This window comes from Maylandia zebra, linkage group LG6 (genome assembly GCF_041146795.1).
Source record: "Maylandia zebra isolate NMK-2024a linkage group LG6, Mzebra_GT3a, whole genome shotgun sequence".
Taxonomy (NCBI): domain Eukaryota; kingdom Metazoa; phylum Chordata; class Actinopteri; order Cichliformes; family Cichlidae; genus Maylandia; species Maylandia zebra.
Window position 1 is genome coordinate 25283224 of NC_135172.1, and position 16152 is coordinate 25299375.

General features: G+C 42.8%; 1 protein-coding gene across 9 annotated transcripts in view; it reads left to right on the forward strand.

Annotated features, from left to right (window-relative positions):
• Positions 1-16152, forward strand: part of slit2 (slit homolog 2 (Drosophila)) — a 104644-nt gene that overhangs the window by 48846 nt on the left and 39646 nt on the right. For all 9 annotated transcript variants that reach the window (XM_076884925.1, XM_076884928.1, XM_076884929.1 and 6 more), the window contains exons 5-9: positions 12500-12571; positions 13518-13589; positions 14691-14762; positions 14984-15147; positions 15543-15681. In XM_076884925.1, coding sequence (XP_076741040.1) covers positions 12500-12571; positions 13518-13589; positions 14691-14762; positions 14984-15147; positions 15543-15681 — 519 coding nt within the window. The remainder of the gene's footprint in view (positions 1-12499; positions 12572-13517; positions 13590-14690; positions 14763-14983; positions 15148-15542; positions 15682-16152) is intronic.

A 16152-nucleotide genomic window follows, 5' to 3' on the forward strand; every position in this document is an offset into this window, starting at 1 on the left:
CTCTACGGTGGTGAAAGAAAGAAAGACAACATTGACGGAGAGAAACTATTTGAAGAGGAATATTTCAGCTAGCCTGCAATTGCCGGGAGCTGGCAAACAGAGGGGTGGAGGAGATGGGTGTTGTCGGGGAGGGGGGCGGTTCTGGAGACATCTTGAATAGATTTGGAGTGAGACAGAGAAGAGGAGGTGGAGTAGCGATAAAAGAAAAGCAGAAACTATGCCTTTCTGCCAATTTGTTCTTTTTTTCTGAATAGCGCCTGGATTTCTTTCTGATGGCCACAAATGTTGTTCTTCCATCTTTTTGTGTTCGCCTCTGGCCCCACCCCGTCTGTCGTCCTCTCCTCCCCCTGGTCTCTCCCGCTCTCTCTCTGTGAAGCATTGTGCAGGTGCCGGGTCAGATACTGTAAACTGCCACAGCCTCACAGTCGAGCGGCTGACTGATGAATCGCTCATTTCCCCAAACACCCCGAGTAGACGATTGACAAGAGGCTCATTTTCACACTGAGTTTAAGTGAGAGGCCTCGGGGGAGGAAACACTTTCTGTCTCTAACATACACACAACACACACAGATGGTGACACACACTCTAATAGTGCCTGATGGGAGAAATGTGATCTGCCTCTGCTCTTACGCGATGACCACCTCCTTTTTAACCTGCTTTAATGTGAGCTGAAGCCAAGAGGCCACAACGACCCCGAAGAAGCATCTGCATGTGTTACATTTGGATGTGCTAGTACTGCTAAAGAGCAATTTCATTCATCTGAATAAGTTGGAAAATATTTCTTTTTAAGCAGATACATGACATCTCTGCTTTGTGATTGACTGGCTACCTGCGGTTAAGAAAATGGATGAATGGAAATGACATTGCAGAGGTTTCCTTTGTAGATCAGCTGTCACGCTGATGTCACTCACTGCTGAATACCTGAAATTCTTTGAGAAAGATATAAAGAGGAAGGATATGAAGTAAAAATTCTTTGTATGTTGGCACAGATGGGGTGTGACATATTTAAGACTCAAGGACACCCTCAGGTTTTGGCTCACTTTTTAGGTTATAACCACTGCTTTATTAAACTTAGATTAATAAACTGTAGCTGACCACGCATCCCATCGGGTTAACCTCCTGAGACTTGGTATCCTCATACAGGGACATTACAATAAAGTGTTTTATGCTTTGTTAAGCAGTGGTCATTTTATTGTGTTATGCTGTAAAATAAACCCACTGTCCCCATTTATGAGGACATGCTTTAAAAAATGCTCTCCATTTAAAGATGGTGCTTAGTCTTTATATTTATCAGGTCTTCCCAAAAGCTCTTAAAGATGCAACCCAAACAATAAGAAATACAGCAACTGACTTTTAAGGAGGATTGTTTTTTTTTTCTTTTGTGTTACTAAATGCCTGAGTTACAGTTTTTTACAGCCGCTAGGACACATTTCTCAATACTTAGGTCACTTTTGCAAAACACTTCACACAATCCTCCTAACTGACCGTCAGCTTGGCAAAGCAGTTCATTCCACATTCAAAATGCACTACAACTACCAAAACACTTTATTCAGGTCTCAAATAAACTCATTCTTCCAGAACACTAGCAAAGGTTGACAGCCGACAAACTTTGTCATCCACAAAACAATGACCTAAAAAACACTAACAACATGTAGCATTACACAGTGTTTTCTTGTGTAAAACAAGGACACATCTCTGTTTATAATTTCAATATATGTTACTGGAATGAATCAGACATCATGCAGAATTCGTTAATATTTGTTTATGTATTTTTAGTTTTTTGCACTAAGTAATCCCAAAATACAAGAATTTGTATACACACCATCCACTGATACACATACAATAGTAATGCTAATCTACTCGGTCTTCTCCATTTGGCCACAGGTTCTCATCCACATCACATCTTATGTCATCTAGGGCAACACACCTAGGAAAGAATCTTCTGGCTGCCAGAATTGAAGGAGTTGAAAAATTGAAGGAGTAACACCAGTGTAGATGTTCATCTACAATGAGAATCAGCTGTGGCTGGTTAAACTGCATTTTTAGATTTAAAATATGTTTCAATAAAATATTGCTGTTGGATTTTGCTGTCTTTTCAAGTTTTGCATTGTGTTATTGTTTTGACCATAAGTTTAACAGTTTTGAAAACAGTATGTAAGCACATGCAAAATGTCCTGTACGTACAAAGATTTTTGGCAGTTGTTGTGTCTGAGTGAGAAGATAATTCATGAAATTTGAGAGATGTAGTCATTGAATGCATTTTGTGCCAAAACAATGATAACTGGTCCTCAGTTTAGCCCACATAGACTTCTGTTGTGCTCACTGTGTGAGGAGTTTTGCAAAAGTGACCTAAGTATTGAGAAATGTGTCCTAGCGTCTGTAAAAAACTGTAATGCTGTGAATCTGTCAACACATGTTAAATATCATTCTGACGACTCGGCCCGTTCATTTTGTTCTCATGGGTTCTCTTGCATGACATATACTTCATTGATGGTTGTGTCTCCTAGGATTAAAAAATTAATAATTAAATAATTGAATGTAGCACTGTGACAATCTCCAAATTTAAACATATGAGATGGCATAAAGGTGCTGCAATTCAATTTTTTTTTTTTATAAAACAAAAATATTGAAATTAATGGAAGAGAAAAAAAAAGACAGCAAAGCGTTCTTCCAGGACGATGATGTGCCATAATGTCTAGAGCTAAAGTTATTACTATTTGTAGATTTGTTGTTTAGTCAATCAACAGACACCATATATTTGCCTAAACTGAATCTTAAATCTTGGATCTTAGGCTGCAGCATTTTTAATAACTGACAGTAAGTCAGTTTAGAGAAGAAGTACTAATAATTCAAAGGTTTCAAGGAATGCTACTTATTTCCTTGGAATGCTGTGAGAGCAATGGGATCGTATTTGGGTGGGCAGAGGCGATTGTGAGCGTATGCATCCTTTGTTCGCTATTTCCACACACTGTACAGACTAAACAAATGTTGCTCTGGTACAGCAAATCTTTGTCTGTCTGTCTCTTTGTCCACAAACTCCTCCTGGACCGCCAGGAGTTAAGCAACCAAATTTGGCACACAGGTACATCATAGGAAGGTTCGTAAAGGTCCCTGTCTATATCACATGTCGTGATGTGTAGCAACCACCTAACGATAGGCTAAAAGTTTTCAAGTTTCCAAGCAACTATCGATAACCTGTGATATACTTCCAGGGGTGAGCGACTGAAGCAACTACCAATGAGAGGGCAGCTACATTAGAGGGTTACCTTGGAAACCAGAGTCTGGAATGGCCAGTGTGGACACAGCTTTAATCTTAAATGCTTTAACACCCCCAACATATTTTTTTTTAATTTCACTAACATTGACTTTATGTCCACAAAAGTTGAATTATACATGTAACCACCTAGCAATAGGCTAAAATCTCTCATAAGGAATTTTAAGGGTCTTATTATCTATAAGCTATTAACGAATTACTCTTAAATACTGCAATGACCTTAACATAAGGTGTTACCTTATCAGCATGATCACAAAGACATGTGTAAACTGGAGATGTGTATGTGTATATGTAAGGAGGGCTTGCCAGCATGTCACTCTAATCTGCTGGGTAAACACAAGGAAGGAAAGACAAAACCGCGCAAACTGCTGAATTAAGAGATGTGAGAAGTGGTGTGTGTGTGTGTGTGTGTGTGTGTGTGTGTGTGTGTGTGTGTGTGTGTGTGTGTGTGTGTGTGTGTGTGTGTGTGTGTGTGTGTGTGTGATTGTCTCTGCCTGTCTTGTCATGGTTTGTAAACTGTGAATAATGACACCAGGGTGAGTAAGTGATCGTCAGTGCAGTCCTCTGCTACTCTCCACACTCGTGCTCACACGTTATGCCTCTTTCCACAGATCTGCTAACCCCTCATTCCTGATATACAAACACACTCTCCCCGACCACAGACCATAACTTCCTAAGCTCAGCTGTCAATCTCACCAAAAATGTTGCTAGAGGGGGGAAAAACTGACTTCTGTATTTTATAGCTGTATCAAAACCATTTTTGTGCCGTTTAGTTGTTTATTTGTTATCATCAGTGGGTCGCTTTGAACGGCAAAAAGCAGCAGATGGGCTGTTAGGGTTTTAATGATGACAATTTAAGCGTCAGACTAAAATAATACACATGCAGGTTAGGGATCTTTCTCACCACTCCCTCCTTAAGCCAAAGCATTTACTTTAAATAGAATGCTTCTGGATGTCTGACTGTGCGGGATTGCAGGATGACAGATGAACTGCACAAATGAATGATTGATGTATGAAAAGAGTGATGCAATGATTGAGCGATCAGGAGAATGGTGCAGCGACTGATGGATGAAGCGAATTGTGGGGGAAAAATTGATGGCAAAGCTAAGTCTGAAAATGACAAAGGATCGTTGGGCACCAGATTGATACATTATCCGCTAGTGAGAGGTTTTTTTTCTGTAAGTCGCTGAGGTTTTAAATGGAAAGGAGGCAGACGAGAAGGGAGGTGGCTGCTTGCTGCTTCAGCTTATTGGGTCATGGAGTTTGTGGCAGATCAGGTCAAAGACGTGGGTGAAAAACTTTCTGACCTGGCAGTGGATAGGCAGGCTGAGGCACACATGCAGGCAGATGCACAAACCCACACAAATGGACACAGACGCACAATCATGTGCTGTCACTTTCTATTTATCTTTTCTATTTATTATTGTATGGCAGTGTAAGAGGCAAACAGGAAAAGGATATGATGTCACTCACCAAGGGCTTGTGGCCACCAAGTGGTCTGGCAACTCATCCAGTGGAGGTCATTTTAGCTGTGGTGTGTGTGTTTGTGTCTACATCTTGTGTGTGTTTTGGACGCTCTTCCAGGCAAAGACTGCAATAAATTTGGTCATAGTGCTGAGCTGGTTTTAAAATTCAAACACATGCAGACACACACACACACACACACACACATAGCCTATCTGTCATAGGCAGTGTGTAGGTGTTAGCGTAGGGGTTATTGACTCGTAGAGACAGAGACAGCAGCGAGCAGCGAGTGAACACACTGCTATCGGAATACGATTAATACTGTCTGGCTGATGGATTAGACTCATTACAGAAGGAGCAGGGCAGGAGGAGGGTGGTGCAGGGGATGTGGGAGAAAGAGACAGAGAAAGTGGTGGAGACAAAAGGATGGAAAGACCCCCAAAGGAATGAAGAAAAATCAAGATGAAAGACGAAAGGGGGGGGAAGAGAAATGTCAGGAAAGAAGTTAAATTTATGGAATGGACGGAGACATCAAAGATGAAATATTCCATTACATTTAAATACTCTTTAATTAAAATGAGATCAAACATCTTTAGAAATCTGGAGGTTAAAAAAACTGAAAGTCCAAGTTGACCATTAGAGGGTGCTCAAAAAGCAGTCTCCTTCAAAGATTTCACTCAAATTATGACCAACACGAGGCTCTACACAGGCACCACTGAACAACTGGTTTGAATTGTTGCATTTCTTTCACTCATTAAAACTGTAAGTCCTCTTTGGGATATGTACATATGTTTATGTTCTTAGAAAGAAGGAATCTTTATCATCGCCAATGCCAGTTAAAGCAGCTTGACTGATAAGCACATGCGCTAGATCAGTAAACTCATGCATGTGTTGATTTCCTGGGGATTAAAATGTTCTCAGCATCTCCGGCATTTGATGTTTCTCCTCTTCCATTTGCCAAAACATGTCTTAAAATGCTTGCAGAATGACGGGAAGAAGAATTGCTTCTAACACGCGTGTTGGAGGAGCACAGGTGCAGGCCACAGTGGGATGGCCTGCTCTGTTGAGCCAGCTGCAAATCTAAATATCATCATCAGATGGTCCCCATTATTAAGTGCTTCTCCTCATATGTAATTACTGCATTACTGCGAGCCATGTCTATCTCTCCGCTGTGAGTGTGTGCGTTAGTGCAACAGATGTATTTCTCACTTGTCTATAATTACACGTGTAAACATTTCAGATGATGTCATGGTCTCAGAACGCTGACTAATCCGTTCCTGGGCTGGAAAGCAACGTAGTCAGTCTGCTTTTACACACACACGCACACATCCAAACACACACACAAATGCAAGATTTTTTTCAGCTTTGTTGTTTTACCAGCTAAAGAAAAGAGGGCAATGTATATTTAGTTTTTAGTTTCCTCAGCAACAAGTGTGGCACGTGGCTTGCAGCTGGCTTTGTTAAAGAAATAACTAACTAAATAAAAGATTGGTGAACAATTGAATGAAAAATGCGTGAGCTATTTATGTAGGAGATCAGTAGGCAGAATGTCGCTTTTCTGCTGAGAAATCTTGGCTTTGCTCTCTCTGCATTCAAACTATAATCGAGGAAACATTGCAAAATAAAACCTCAAAATCAGCTGGAAAAGTAACACAGCTCTTACCACATGAGCTTCTCTAAGCTGGGCATTTTGTAACTCACGGAGGCAACACACACACACGTGCGCACATACACGCACATACACACACACACACATGCGTGCGCACCTTCTTTTGGGCAAATTGCCACCTCTGCAGGACAGGCGCACCCACGTACACACAGGGGACATCTCTGTCAAGTGAAAATGTCCCATAGGTGTCCACCCTTGCCCCGTAACCATAGCAACCCTCTCACCTGGTATTCAAAGTATGTGCGTGAGGTGTGACAGTGAATAAGGGAAATAGACAATGAGATGGGAAGAGAGGGAGAGAGTGAGGAGGACTGCAGATCTGTCATTCATGAGCAAAGTCAATATTAGTTTAGGAGAGGGGGACTGAAGGAGAAGGCTGAAAGAGGAGGCGATCTGTGTGTGGGAGGGTGTGTGTGATTCTGCATAATAACTATCTCTTTAAGGAGGGAATAGTAAGAATCCTTTTTTTTGTTCGTTTATTAGTTCTGAAATTCTGCTGCCCAAGATTTACAAGATGTGCTTAAATTTAAACCAGAGAGATCATGACGCGCACACCAGGCGCACGCATTCGTCCACACTGCCAGGTGCCAGTCCTGGCCCAGTGCGCTCAATAATCCATGGCATTGTCTTCAAAAGGTCTACTCTCCTCCTTCTCCTTTCTCCTCTCATCTCCTCTCTTTTCTTTGTGAGTCTTTCTCCTCCTAATTGCTCACAGAAGTGTGATCTTTGGGGGTCCACTAATGGCACCGCTGCCCGAATTAGCTGGAGGATCTGACTGCAGACACACTAGCGCATACTGAATGTCCCAGCATCATTTTTAGCCTCCCTGACCATCTCTTCATAAAGCCCCTCCAGCAAAAACTGAAACTCACTCCTTCTCCTCCTCTTCTTCACCTTCTCCTCCTTTTTTCTTTTTCCTTTTTGACTCTTTCCAGCTTCGTCTTTGCCCATTCACACATTCTAAAACTTAATAGGATTAAGGTCTCCGAAAGGGATTTGAACAAGATGATTAGTTTACTGCACTGCCAACTCCGACTCATACCCTACCACACACACACCCACACACACACACACACACACACGCTCTGCCACAGGAACCCCCAGTCTGCTGGACCTGGGAAGAATCTTGTGGCGGTAGGCTTCGTACAAAAGAGATTCAGAAACTGTATAACAGTAGGTAAGAGTTTGTGTATGTGTGTCCGGCGTGAGACACAAAAAACAGGGAGGAGGGGAAAGGATGAGGGGTGCATGTGTGAGAATTGAGTAGTGCTCTTTCATGCTTAGGTCTTCTTAGACACGGAGGGTGTCAAAAGCCCCCCTCACATTGAAAAGGTCCTTTAGAAAAGCAGCTCTAAGCTCTTAACACTGAAGACCTGACTCTGTCGCGCATACACTCCTGCGCACACGCGCGCACACACACATCCTGGACCACCAGAGGTGAGAAAAACAGGAAGATCCGTAGAAGATCCATTCGCACCAAAATGGATTTCAACAGTGTGAAAACAGACACATACAGCCAGCATCTGGACAGATGTCTCACATAGTCAGACTGGTCCACTTTGCCCTCCTGTTCACCTGTTTTAAATTGAGTCTGTATACAAATCATAGCCACTAACCACTGTCACTTAAGGTTCATTTAGGGACTATACTGGAAATTAGGTGTTAATTAGAGCTAAGTAACAGACTAATAAAACACTAGAATTTCACTCATAGAAAATGGAGTGCAGCATTCTTGGATGTTGTGTTTTTACCCAAACACCAAGTTATGTCATTTGTAAGATAATAGCATGAAAATGCTCCAGAAGGACCTACAAACTTGATTAAGAAGTAGAATTGAGCAGCTCGAATTAGCTGAAGTTAACCCAGACAACCACTGCTCATGCAAGGAAATCCATACCCCAAGCAATGCACAACTGTAACAATTGTAACCCTCCCTACATTTGGAAGGACTGTAAATGTCATTATTTCTGTTGTAAAGTTGTAAAGTTGTGTGTTTTAACACAGGCTTCTTTGGGGCTTTCCTTGCTTTTGGAGTCAGCCTCAAGTGGCCATTTGAGGAGTTTGAGTTTTCGACACTTTACTGTTGGTTTTACTTTTCTGCCCCGGAGCTTGATGCTTGGTTTCATTGTAGCCAAACTCACAATTTAGTATTGTCATTTACACATTTTTCTGTGATGAGACCGAAAAGCAAACGCTGCCCGGCTTTGGCACACCGAGGCGTCGGCCAAATCGTTATAAAGGACGAAGAGTGGTCTGAGCATCTATGCTGACATTTAAAATGTGTGACCACAGCGAGGATTAGAGGTTACAGGAAGCCGGCATTTTAACTGCTTTTTGGTAACATTCCTGACCAAAGACTTTTTCATTGTTTTCAAAAAGCTCAAGTTTTCTGGTGCACTCCAAAACCTGAGGCCAGCATTTTAAGATTTATCTGCGCTCTCAAACAGCTCAGTTACTGAGTGTGAAAAATAACAGCTTGGTGTGGACGGAGGGAGAAAACAGGGACACCAAGTTTTTTTAGATTTATCTTTCTTAGGGTGGATGTCAAAGAAAAAGTGCAACACAAGGAAGAGAGTGAAATGGGACAGAACATTTTCGGTCCTTGCTGCTGTGAATTTGATGCATGTACAGTATCAGCATCGTGTGGCACCGCGTCTGTGTGTGTGTGCGGTTAAATCTCTTTTTCTACACATCATGGATAGAGGCTGTCAGCTGTTTGTTTCAGCAGCGACTGTGCCTAGGATTGGTGCGTGCATGTGCATGTGCATGCGTCTGTGGGTGGACGTGTGTGTGTCTTCTCTTTCAGAAGGTTCCTAACTTAGCAGCATGATATAGTTCCTGTGTGGGTCTAATACCCCCAGCCCCTTCAAACAAAAACACACACGCACGGACATGCACACGCTGGGCTCAGCGGGAGCCTCTTTTAATGAAGCCAGCCTCCCAGTTCAGGCTTAAGGGGCAGAGGTGAGGGGTTAAACCTTGGGGAAGTCCAAAAACAAGACCAATTTAGGAGAAGAGGAAAAGACAGAGAGAGAAAGAGAGAAGGATGAAAAGGAAGAGGAAGTTTGAGAAGAAAAGATAACGTGGTGGGTTGAACATTCACTAAAAAATCATTTAAGTGGAGATGAAACTGAATCAGGTGCATTGGCGCCAAACGGAGGAAGAAAATCCACTCCAAAGTCACTAAGAAGTCAATTTACTAGGCGGGATATTCACTCTCTCTTTCTTTGGTGGTCTGAGTGATGAATAGGGTTTAGTGTGGCCTTCTGCACTTCCTTAAGAGCCCCCACATTAACCCAGACTGCCACTCACATGTGTATGCATGTACTAAGTGTACATGAGTGTGTTGTGATATGTGTGTACGATATGTAAGTGTTTGTGTGTGTGCAGTCTGTCTGTTGTTGTGCATCACAAGGGCAGAAAAATTGCTCAGAATCAATTTTCAATCATCTCAGCGCTTTCGAGGATGACGGTGTGTGTGTGTGTGTGTGTGTGTCTCTCGCTCTCTCTCACACACACACAGCACTTCTTTCCTGTCCTCTGATGTTTACCAAGCTACATTACTGTAATTGCCACAGCAACAAGTTGTGTGTTCCCAAGTGTGTGTGTAAACAGTGAAGGTTGTGTGCAACCTAAAGCACAAACTGTCGAGCTGTCAGAGCTTCACATTTTCGACGTTAACAACTTTTTACTGATTGTTACATCTGATACAAAGATGTAGTGGATGCACACACTGGGTGCTATATGCACTGCTGTGTGTGTGTGTGTGTGTGTGTGTGTGTGTGTGTGTGTGTGTGTGTGTGTGTGTGTGTGTGTGTGTGTGTGTGTTGGGTTAAGTTAAAGAACATTTATTTGGATTTCGAGCTCCAGCGGTTAACGGAGCACGGCTGTTTTCCAAACCCCCTTGGTCCTGTAAAAACAGTATCAGGATACACTCTATTTGATTCAGACCAGCCACTTTGTGTGTGTGTGTGTGTACGTATCTGCATAAAAGAGAAGAAGCACACGTGTGTTCGCTTTGCGTGTGCAAAACAGCAAAGGTGAACACATTTTACTGGGGGGGGCTGCAACTAATTATTGCTTTTTCCTGTCACAATTTTCCGGAGCTCAGCGTGTCGTTCTCAGATCCTTGTTTTGTCTGACCGGTAATCCAACATCCAAAGATTCTCAGCATACAATGATTCACAGGGCAGAGAAAGCAGCATCATAACCACTTGAAAGATTAGGCAGTTGTAAAAAATGATCTACGTCTTCTATTGATCATCTTACATTTAATTCTCTTGTGTTCGCACAAATCGCCAGCTTACATTTGGCAATTATGTGCGGAAGAAATAAAAGCCCAGAGACTCTGAACTGCAGCGATGTAAAATTGAACTTCTATATGCAGGAATAGATCCATCTCGAATGCAACGTTCAGCACACTTTCGCTGACTTAAAGTGCACTCACTTGTGTCATTTTGACACTTGAGAGTGAACTTGTGCCTCAGCTCTGACACTTTGAACATCTTCAAAACATTTACCTGCCAACGCCACAATCTGTTGCTGTGGTTGCAGAATGATGGATTACTTTTCTTCAGTATCACTCCTAACACACGCCTCTTAAAAAGCTACAGTTACCAGAGGACTCTTGTTTACATTGTGTCTTTGTGCCCCTGCTGTCTGTCTCAGCTGTCAATCCAAAGCTCACAGCAGCTAGCCAGCCCTCCCACAGGCTCGTAAGCTAAAAGAAGCATTTTCATTGTCTTTTCAGTTGAATATTAAGGCTCCAAATGAACAAGCCACTTTGTTGTTTTTAGTCTTCAAAACGCCCCGCTTTGTAATTTTTCTCTATTACTGGCAACAAATTACCACTTCAGATGAAGGGCTGGAAGCAGCAGGTGGAGAGATACCTGTAGCGCTGATTAAACGATCACAACTGCAGGAATGCGAGGAATGTGGATGGGCATTAGCTGTTAGCCGATTAGTGTGGCAGAGGACACAGTTGGGGTCGAGAGCTGGAAGGTCAAAGGTGAAAGGTCAGGTGGTCTGTCTGGAACTTGGGTTTGTATTGGAAGCAGAGGACACATGCAGAAACACTCGCTACCGGGCAGCCTGTGGTGCTTTTAGGATGCCTGAGTGTCATCTTTCCAGAGCTGCTTGAGTGCTTTGATTTTACATGCTGTAACACATTTTGACCTGACAGCTGAATTCATTCTTGTGCCTGTGCTTTATGTAATTTATTTATATTTGCACATGTGCGTATGTGATTAACACCTCTGTTCGTGTAACTATTTGTGAGTACATCCTTCGGCACCTTTAAGGGCATGTGTGTGTGTCCTTTATAAACCAAGCTGCAGCACCAATGAGTGTTAGGATGTATGTCACATGATGGCAAGCACTATAATAACATTTAGTCAGTGAAGCACCTGTTTGTATGTTTGAGGGTATTTATACTTCTATGGGTGCATGCATGTTAGCACGATCTGCATGTATATCACTGACTGCAGTAAGTGTTTCCTTTTTTAATGCCAACCTGTCGCTTTTTTGAAGTAGCTAAAAATTAAAGTGTATGTAAACTCCAAAACACACACACACACACACACACACACACACACACACACACACACACACACACACACACACACATATCCATCACTCACTCCTTAAAAGCAGGGGAGGAGAGGGTGGTTGGAGTGAGGTAGAGATGAGTGGGAGTGATGAAAGAAGGAACAGAAATCTGAGGTAAGTGGAGGTCACTAGTGCCCCCTACAGGCTGCCGGAGGGCTCAGAGCCTCTTCCACCTGACTCGTGTGGATGTTCAAAGCAGACAGTTGAATTGCATCTGGCTCTAAATGTGTGGACACTTCACAAAGGAAGTGTTTTATGTATCCCTGAGAGATGAACCAAGACGGCTGATTATATTTGAGGAAGAAGTACTCTGTGTTGATGGAACTCAATTTTGCAGATGATCAATCTGGCTCTGAAGCCCTCCACCCACAACTTCTGCATTTTGATGATTATATCAAGTACTTAGTCTGCAAAGCAAGTGGCCCTGTGATATCTTGGCTTAACTCTGTGCTGCCTTTATTTTTTCTGTCTCCTTCTCTGTACAGTGATCTCAGCGAAAACCAGATTCAGGGAATTCCAAGGAAAGGCTTCAGGGGAGCTGTGGAAATCAAGAATCTGTAAGTAGCACTTTGGCAACACTCTCTCTGCTTATATGTGCGATGTGGTGTAGTGTGGTGTGCATGCGGTTCTATAGGCGTTCACACGTATGTGGCACCTCCTTTCCGACATGTTTGAGAATGTGCACAGCACCCATTTGCCTGTGCATCAATATTTAATTGTGGTAAATGTCATGTGCCTCCTGCCTGCTGTATTGACTGGCACCGCTGCTCATTAGCAGCTGTGTGCGTGTGTGTGTGTGTGTGCGTGTCTGTGTTCATGCATTAGAGCGCGGATTACACTGCGTGTGTCACATCACTGGCATTTTGCCGTTTCCTCCCTTTGTTTTGCCTCACTCCGAGTTATGATAATTGTTGGTCATTTCACAGGTAAAAGTAATTGCCCATCTTTAATTCTATAAATATGGATTTCTCAACTTTTAGGGCTTCCTGTGGTTTTTTAAATGTCTTGCAATTATTCTAAAAGGACAGGGCATCGTGTGTGTGTGTGTGTGTGTGTGTGTGTGTGTGTGTGTGTGTGTGTGTGTGTGTGTGTGTGTGTGTGTGGGCATCCATTAGAGTGCGGATGACAGCATGATTTACTGTCCTTATGTCTTAATTAAATTGTTTCAGCAAACCGACTTTGAGAAAGAGTCGGGGGAGAGAGAGGAAGAGGGACGAGGTATAGAGCAGCGCTTACAAACTAGATGTCAGAAGAGAGCAGGAAACAGGAATGAACACACAGATAAATGCATTCAGAAATGCAGCTACGAAGAACAAAGCTACCAGGAGACCAAACTTTTTTTAAAACAGAGAGAAGGTGAGGGTGAGACAGAGAGAGGTTACTAAGGAGTTGAGTTGTTTTCACCTGGAGCCAGCCGAAGCCTTAAGATATACCTTTTAAACACCTTGATGTCTTCAGTTTCCCCTTTCTTTTAATTCCGTGTGTGTACATGTGTGTGTGCAGCCAGTTGGACTACAACCACATCAGCTGTATTGAAGATGGAGCTTTCAGAGCGCTACGTGACCTGGAAGTACTGTGAGTACCTGCAAAAAGCAGAGGGTTTGGTGAGCACTAACAGCAGTACAGTATAGAACAGCTAATTTCCTTGTTGACCTTTCAAAGACTGCATTGCCTATGCAGCTCCCCAAAAGGAATGAATTGGTATATTTTGAGCAGTGGCACTAACGCCTGGTTCTGTGGTAATGCTGTCATTGTAGAGGGTGCTTGAAGCAGGGGTTCAGGAAACGAAATAGGAAAGGCAAATATAAAAAGCAGAGAATATGCAATTGTTGTTGGGGATTGTTTCTGAAATAAAGTTAAAGCACGACAGTTTTCTTTGTTCACCAACATCTTGAGGAGAGAGAGAGAGCAGCTGAGGCGTCGCTGGGGTTTTAGATTTTTGCTGTATTGGCTAGCGATTGTGCTTCTCTATCATTAACCAAAACATCTTTAACAGTATTTTCTGTGTCACATTAAGGATCTTTCTAAGAATAGTATGTTCTTTCACGTGCAGGGTATCCAGGATTTTTTCATTTGTAAGATGACATGCAGTCCTGACGTGTCTTGAAATAAAAGTGCCCCTACTCTTCACATAATTTGTTAATGGGGCCATTAGGCACACAGAATGGACACTTTTGTTGTCCTGAATGCCTGTAATATTCATTTTGCTTTGATTTCAAAGTCAGTCAGTACCTTAAGTGGGCACTTTATAGCCCGGCCAAAATCAGAGCTGTAAGCAAACGTGCAAAGGTATGATCGTTCGATCAGGCAAATAAACTCTACCATCTATTTGTATCTGATTTCTAATGATTCAAAAGATTTTCTGTAGTCTGAGCATTCCGGGAGCGAATAAATGGATTATGTGTTAAGCCGATGTCTAAAAAGAAAGAAAAAGAAAAAGCAAGATTAAAGGCTCAGTAGCTTTCCATTAAATGTGATTTATTACAGACCTAATTAGAAGCTAACAAGGTAGTGCTTTGAACACATTAATATAAAAGAGTTGTTTTTTGATTGTTTTTGTGTTACATTACAAATGCACTGTATGACACTGCAGCCTCTTTCACGGTAACAGTAAAATACTGTGGGACAGATTTTCTGCATATCTGTAATATGCTGTGTGTTCACTTTCTTCTTTAGCACCCTGAACAATAACAACATCAGCCGACTGTCTGTGGCCAGTTTCAACCACATGCCAAAGCTCAGGACCTTGTAAGTGGCATCTCTGTGTATTTGGTACACCTCGCTGCCCTGAGGGGAAGGATTCTTCCCATCCGTGTCCATTTGTGTAACAGATTGATTGATGTGTACTTGCAACTCTCTCTCTCTTCCCTCCACCCAACCTGCTCCTGCCTCCCCTGTCATCACACTTCTTATTTCTCTCCTTCCCCCCACCTGTTCTTGTCTGTCCCATCTCCTCCTCTGTCCCTCAGCCGCCTGCACTCCAACAACCTGCAGTGTGACTGCCACGTAGCCTGGCTGTCAGAGTGGCTGCGACAGCGCCCCCGGCTGGGTCTTTACACGCAATGCATGGCCCCTCCGCACTTGAGGGGGCACAACGTGGCCGAGGTGCAGAAGAAGGAGTTTGTGTGCACAGGTAGGTCGGGTTCACCGGTTTGCTTTGCTGTCTGTTTTGTGACTTCCCTCGGCTCGCTGTTTCGCAGTGGCAAACCCATCTTTTGCTTTGTCTCGTCTGCTTTCTCTCATTACCTTTTTTGCTCATGATTTTTAAAGACTGGGATGAAGGTAAGTGGCTTGTCTTTAACTCTATGTGCTGCATTTCCTAAAATATATATCCTCGATCTGATTTTCTGTACAACACGAGAATAGAAAACAGTTGTAGATAGACAAGGTCACATCTAAGGACAGGATATTTCCCTCACTTGCACAGTTGCTCTAGCCGTGCTGCAGATTTTTTTTCTTTGCCTTTGGGATTTACTCAAAGCATAATCTGTTATCCGTGGATAATATTGGCCCTCTGTCTCTGTGTAGGTCACCAGTCGTCATCATCTTCCTCCTGCAGTGTGTTACAGTGTCCGGAGTCGTGCACCTGCAGTAACAACATTGTGGACTGTAGAGGGAAGGGTCTCACAGAAATACCCACCAACCTGCCCGAAACCATCACCGAGATGTAAGACCTGTGATCCAAGTAAACACGTTTGCTTCCAGCCGCTTTTCTTACACACACAAAACTCCCACATCCACACTCGGAGCAGTGATATTTGTCCTGCTCTTTCACTCTGCGTCTTTCCATTTTCCCTCTTTGTCTCTTTCCACCTTTCTGTTTCACTACTTCTCTTTGTGTGGCGAAATAAAATCACACATCTGTGAAATGAGAAAGCCTGGTCATGCAGCTCCTTCCTGCTTAAGAAAATAATAAAGGAATGACAAAAGAAGAACAATTGAAAGATTATTCTGAGAGACGAGGTGGATCATATCGCTATCTGTAAGTGAGAATCGGAGCAAAGTGGAAGGAGAAGAGCCAGCAGATTTAACAAAGTCCCAAAAAATAAGACGTTGATTTAAGATTTGAGATTTGGACTTCTTGAGTCAGACTTAAATGGACATCACACTGCTGCTCTTTCTCTTTGTTTCCCAACAA